The sequence below is a fragment of the Lupinus angustifolius genome, chromosome LG13 (assembly GCF_001865875.1).
Source record: "Lupinus angustifolius cultivar Tanjil chromosome LG13, LupAngTanjil_v1.0, whole genome shotgun sequence".
NCBI lineage: Eukaryota > Viridiplantae > Streptophyta > Magnoliopsida > Fabales > Fabaceae > Lupinus > Lupinus angustifolius.
Genome location: NC_032021.1, coordinates 14,572,458 through 14,579,010, shown reverse-complemented (window position 1 = coordinate 14,579,010; position 6,553 = coordinate 14,572,458). Strand labels below are relative to the sequence as shown.

General features: G+C 35.7%; 2 protein-coding genes across 3 annotated transcripts; both read left to right on the top strand.

Moving 5' to 3' along the window:
* On the top strand, nt 328-3,964 carry LOC109325285 (4-hydroxy-tetrahydrodipicolinate synthase, chloroplastic-like). 2 transcript variants are annotated; one of them, XM_019557566.1, is made up of 4 exons: nt 355-397; nt 434-553; nt 2,204-2,290; nt 2,925-3,964. In XM_019557566.1, exons 2-4 carry the CDS (start codon nt 498-500, stop codon nt 3,850-3,852), a joined length of 1,071 nt encoding a protein of 356 aa, XP_019413111.1. In that variant the 5' UTR covers nt 355-397; nt 434-497; the 3' UTR covers nt 3,853-3,964. The 2 variants fall into 2 exon arrangements, with proteins under 2 accessions (XP_019413110.1, XP_019413111.1); XM_019557565.1 differs by having other exon boundaries at nt 328-553.
* LOC109325286 (4-hydroxy-tetrahydrodipicolinate synthase, chloroplastic) lies at nt 4,013-6,068 on the top strand. Its single transcript, XM_019557567.1, has 2 exons — nt 4,013-4,147; nt 4,782-6,068. Exons 1-2 carry the CDS (start codon nt 4,122-4,124, stop codon nt 5,707-5,709), a joined length of 954 nt encoding a protein of 317 aa, XP_019413112.1. The 5' UTR covers nt 4,013-4,121; the 3' UTR covers nt 5,710-6,068.

Below are 6,553 nucleotides of genomic sequence, written 5' to 3'. Positions count from 1 at the left end.
AAAATATCGTCCCATGTTAATGCACATATAACTTTAGTATATAAATATAGGAAAATGATATATCCTTCTACTAAATTCTTCTACTAATCCTTATAACATATGTCAAAAAGTGATACTTTATTTGTTGATGATTGATTTACAAGTAACACGAGTTACATTTTTTTAGATAAAAAATTAATGTGAAAATTTAATAAGAAGATATAATATTAATATGCCATTTAAGTAATATACAGTTTAATTATTGATAGGGTATATTACTATTGTACTTTGACTAAATTAAATCCCTTAAATAAGAAATATAAATAAGCCTAACTCGTCCCTCATTGAGTAAGACACCGTAAGAAAACCACAGCGCAGCAACAACTCTCATATTCTCATCGCCAAACCAAACGACACCGTTTTTTACTTTCTTGTGGGTTTTTATTCGGTTCGGGTTTTGATTATCGTTTTCGAATTCGGTGTCTTTTCTGAACCGTGTAGTGTTTACTGTTTCCACAATGGCCACGTTCAAGACCTATAGCAGTGTTTGCACCACAGGAATCGCTTTTCCAAGGTTTAATCCGCTTCTAGCTTTTTTTAATTACTTATTTAATCACTTTTTTATTTTTATTATTATTAGTTTGTAGAGAGTGAGTCACCATAAATCGTAGAGTTTGCGAGGGTAAAACTGCGTAGAATAAATTAAATGTAACATAGATGAGAATTTTGTGTTGGACGAGTGGTGTATTAAACAAGATGATATTAGAAATGAATGCATGTAGAGAAAGTTGAGGTAATACTCATTGTAGAATAGATGGTAAAATCTCGGCTTAGGTTGTTTCGGCATGCCTGAGAAAGATATGTTGAAGTGTTCTAGTATATGTAGAGGGAGATCAAGGAAGACTATTGGTGAAACCAATAAGAAGAATTTAGATGTAAATGTTTTCTCTATAAAGAATGGTTTATTATAGGACATTATAGCATCTTTTGATCAATTTAGCCGACTACACCTAATGAGAAAATACTCGGTTGTTATTTTTAGTTCATATGTACATATGTGGAAATGAGGTTATGAGTTCAAATCCTGAAAATATCCTCCCCACTTGTGGATTAAGGCTGTGTACATCTACCCTCCTTAGATCCTACTAAGTGAGAGCCTTATGCACTGTGCCACCCTTTAAATACATTAATACATAGGTGGAAATGGATTAAGGCTTAACCAATATCTCAAAAGAAAAATATGGGTTTCTATATGGTCATTGTTAGTAAGTTTGTTGCTATATTACAGTTGTTTAGTTAATATACATGATCAGTTAATTTTTAGGTTTCACTGCATGGTGAGTTTGTTAGTTGAGCTCCTTCAACCAGTGTTTTAATTAATATTCTCTATATTCTTGTGTCTTTATAAAATTTAGGTAATAGTAATACCATTGTTTACAAATCTAGCCATATGTTCAAATACATAATTATGAGTGAAATAAGTTTCAGAGACATGTGATGCTAATGAACTGGGAGTATCTTAGTCTCCCAGGCATTTGTTAAAAAAAATTGTACTTTACGATGTGGAAACATGGTGAGCACTAAGCCTTTTAGTTACCACTTCCTTGTTCTGCATCGACAAGGATGCTTTTTTACTTGGCACGATGAAAAGAGGTAACATGTTCTAGTATTGTTTAAGAGATGATGGGTATTCATCTGCATGAAAACCTCTTTATTATTGGGTGACTGCATTGTGCTTTTGCAGTTTTTAGTCAACTTAATGGCTTGAGGCTTATTCTTTTCTAATTAGCATTCTATTTGCTTTTTATTAGTTGCAGTATAGTTCTGTCAGGTGTCATTTATATATGTCTGGGCACATATCTAATTAGAGTACTAGTTCATTATTAGAGGTGAAAGGAGAAAATCTGGGCCATTGAATCATACACATATGGTCAAGATTAAAAGTTGGTCAATATTCATGGGTTCACTTAAAAAAATCACATGACTTTGTTTTATCTTGGCCATTCATTCATGATCTAATGGTTCAAATATACTTATCTCATCTCTCGCGCGAACACACTCCTCTAACCTGGATACAGTATATATATATATATGTATATATATGTATATATATATATGTATATATATATTATGGTTGGTGCTCACTGGTGTAGAAAAACACCAATTGCATGCCATCAATCCAAGTTTTGGTTTATTTATGTTAAGATTTGTCTTTATGAATCAGGAGCTCATACCGGAAGCCGAAGCCTACACAAGCAGCCATTGTACCTAGTTTCCACCTCCCAATGCGCAGCTCCGAGGTGAAAAATAGGTGAGTTTGATTGTTTGAGTAATGGATGTGCTGTTTCATACTGATTAGTTCTACTATTATATTCTTTATTTTCCATCTGTTTACATCCCTTCATGTCCCAGATGATTATTTGTGTATTTTGTAGATTAGGTGGGAACTATACAATGTATGCTCTGGATAGAATTTCTGGAACAGATGCAGATAATGTTTTCTATCCTGATTTTGCAGCAAGCATTTTGTGCTTTAACTTTAAGCAATGTTCTCTTACTAATTTACACTCTGAACTTAATATGCACTTGTTTTTCATTTATCATCCACTTCATGATTCAGTTTGGACATTAAAAGTTTGTATGTCATCCAGATGTATATTTTATCAGCAAAGCAGTTTTATATTGATTTACATTTTATAATAGAAAATTGTGCAATTTTATACATACATACATACATACATACTTTAAGGAGCGTGTTAAAAAAACTTTGATGTGTGTTCCCGGCTTCATGCCTGCCTATTTGTTTAGCTGGTTTTGTTTACAAATCTGAACTTGCTAACCAACCTTTCGAAATTCTGTTTGCAAACAACTGAAGAGTCTGCACAAATGAAGCTTTATAGGTACCTGTTCATGATAATTAAGTTTTATATGTACTTCATATACAGGACTTCTACAGAGGACATAAAGAGTCTGAGATTGATAACTGCCATTAAAACTCCATACCTTCCTGATGGCCGATTTGATCTTGAAGCATATGACGATTTGATGAATACGCAGATTGAAAACGGAGCTGAAGGTGTTATTGTTGGTGGCACAACCGGTGAAGGTCAGTTGATGAGCTGGGATGAACACATAATGCTTATCGGGCACACAGTCAACTGTTTTGGTGGGAAAATTAAGGTTATTGGAAACACCGGAAGCAACTCGACCAGGGAAGCAATTCATGCCACTGAGCAAGGTTTTGCTGTAGGAATGCATGCTGCACTTCATATAAACCCTTACTACGGTAAAACTTCCTTGAATGGTTTGATTTCTCACTTTGACAGTGTGCTTTCCATGGGCCCCACTATTATATATAATGTGCCATCGCGAACTGGTCAAGACATTCCTCCACATATAATTCAAACCTTAGCTAAAAGTGTTAGCTTGGCTGGTGTCAAGGAATGTGTTGGAAACGACCGGATCAAGCAGTACACAGATAATGGGATTGTTGTGTGGAGTGGGAATGATGATCAATGTCATGATGCTAGATGGGGTTATGGGGCTACTGGAGTAATATCTGTTGTAAGCAACCTGGTTCCTGGTTTAATACGAGAACTCATGTTCGCTGGAAACAATCCTGCACTGAATTCTAAGCTCTTGCCTTTGATCGACTGGCTTTTCCACGAGCCAAACCCCATCGGTTTGAACACGGCTCTCGCTCAGCTTGGGGTTGTTAGGCCAGTGTTCAGGCTACCATATGTACCCCTCCGTGTGGAGAAAAGGATAGAGTTTGTCAACTTGGTGAAGAATATTGGACGCAAGCATTTTGTTGGAGAAAAAGATGTCGAGGTTCTTGATGACAATGACTTTATCATGGTTCGTCGATATTAATTTAGGTTACCTTCTACACTAATCTTATCTTTCATGGGTTTTGCCATACTTAAAAAACCAGATTATGATGTTTATTAAAGTCTGTGGTGACTTTGCTCTTTTTAGAACCCTCCTATGGTTGGTGCTCACTGGTGTAGAAAAACACCAATTGCATGCCATCAATCCAAGTTTTGGTTTATTTATGTTAAGATTTGTCTTTATGAATCAGGAGCTCATACCGGAAGCCGAAGCCTACACAAGCAGCCATTGTACCTAGTTTCCACCTCCCAATGCGCAGCTCCGAGGTGAAAAATAGGTGAGTTTGATTGTTTGAGTAATGGATGTGCTGTTTCATACTGATTAGTTCTACTATTATATTCTTTATTTTCCATCTGTTTACATCCCTTCATGTCCCAGATGATTATTTGTGTATTTTGTAGATTAGGTGGGAACTATACAATGTATGCTCTGGATAGAATTTCTGGAACAGATGCAGATAATGTTTTCTATCCTGATTTTGCAGCAAGCATTTTGTGCTTTAACTTTAAGCAATGTTCTCTTACTAATTTACACTCTGAACTTAATATGCACTTGTTTTTCATTTATCATCCACTTCATGATTCAGTTTGGACATTAAAAGTTTGTATGTCATCCAGATGTATATTTTATCAGCAAAGCAGTTTTATATTGATTTACATTTTATAATAGAAAATTGTGCAATTTTATACATACATACATACATACATACTTTAAGGAGCGTGTTAAAAAAACTTTGATGTGTGTTCCCGGCTTCATGCCTGCCTATTTGTTTAGCTGGTTTTGTTTACAAATCTGAACTTGCTAACCAACCTTTCGAAATTCTGTTTGCAAACAACTGAAGAGTCTGCACAAATGAAGCTTTATAGGTACCTGTTCATGATAATTAAGTTTTATATGTACTTCATATACAGGACTTCTACAGAGGACATAAAGAGTCTGAGATTGATAACTGCCATTAAAACTCCATACCTTCCTGATGGCCGATTTGATCTTGAAGCATATGACGATTTGATGAATACGCAGATTGAAAACGGAGCTGAAGGTGTTATTGTTGGTGGCACAACCGGTGAAGGTCAGTTGATGAGCTGGGATGAACACATAATGCTTATCGGGCACACAGTCAACTGTTTTGGTGGGAAAATTAAGGTTATTGGAAACACCGGAAGCAACTCGACCAGGGAAGCAATTCATGCCACTGAGCAAGGTTTTGCTGTAGGAATGCATGCTGCACTTCATATAAACCCTTACTACGGTAAAACTTCCTTGAATGGTTTGATTTCTCACTTTGACAGTGTGCTTTCCATGGGCCCCACTATTATATATAATGTGCCATCGCGAACTGGTCAAGACATTCCTCCACATATAATTCAAACCTTAGCTAAAAGTGTTAGCTTGGCTGGTGTCAAGGAATGTGTTGGAAACGACCGGATCAAGCAGTACACAGATAATGGGATTGTTGTGTGGAGTGGGAATGATGATCAATGTCATGATGCTAGATGGGGTTATGGGGCTACTGGAGTAATATCTGTTGTAAGCAACCTGGTTCCTGGTTTAATACGAGAACTCATGTTCGCTGGAAACAATCCTGCACTGAATTCTAAGCTCTTGCCTTTGATCGACTGGCTTTTCCACGAGCCAAACCCCATCGGTTTGAACACGGCTCTCGCTCAGCTTGGGGTTGTTAGGCCAGTGTTCAGGCTACCATATGTACCCCTCCGTGTGGAGAAAAGGATAGAGTTTGTCAACTTGGTGAAGAATATTGGACGCAAGCATTTTGTTGGAGAAAAAGATGTCGAGGTTCTTGATGACAATGACTTTATCATGGTTCGTCGATATTAATTTAGGTTACCTTCTACACTAATCTTATCTTTCATGGGTTTTGCCATACTTAAAAAACCAGATTATGATGTTTATTAAAGTCTGTGGTGACTTTGCTCTTTTTAGAACCCTCCTTAGAAGTCTTTGCTTCCCATCCCCTTAGTTTTCTTTGTTTGAAGGCATAACTTTTCTTGTTATCTCAAGATTTGTGCTTATTAGACATATGAGTTTTATAGCAGTGAAGTACTTTATTATGTGATTATTCAATGAGCTTTCTTGAAATAAATTAGAAGAGCTTATTTTCATAAACTTCCTTGATAAGTTTATTGAAATAAGTTATAAAAGTTCATAATAAAGTCATAATCTTATTTTTCAGTTCACTTATAAGCTCTTTCAAGAACCCTGGTTCAATTATCTGTGTTTGTCACATCTTATGGAAGATAACCTGATTGTGTATTAATCTTGATAATGAATATATCATTTGCTGCCTGCTGCCCATTATTATTTCATCTAATTATTTACCTAAATCTTGTGATTTGTATTTGCGATTTTTAGATATAGGATCATTGAGGTCATGCTTGCGAGTTTGTTTTTGGAAGGAAAAGGAGAAGACGTGGGAAACAAATACACCGGAAAAAAAGTTCTCAGGTCCTTTCTCTTTTTGTCCCTTTCAAAAATAAACTTATAAACAACCTCTTAAAAAATACAACATTAAGCAAAACATGAGAAAGAAGAAGATAAAGGAGGAAGTAGTTTTCTGATTCCAGAATATTGAAGTAACACAATAAAACAATATTCATTCCTTTCACCTCAGTATTCATTTGCTTTTTTACTTGGACTTTTTCTGAAGTTTGAGATTTTATTC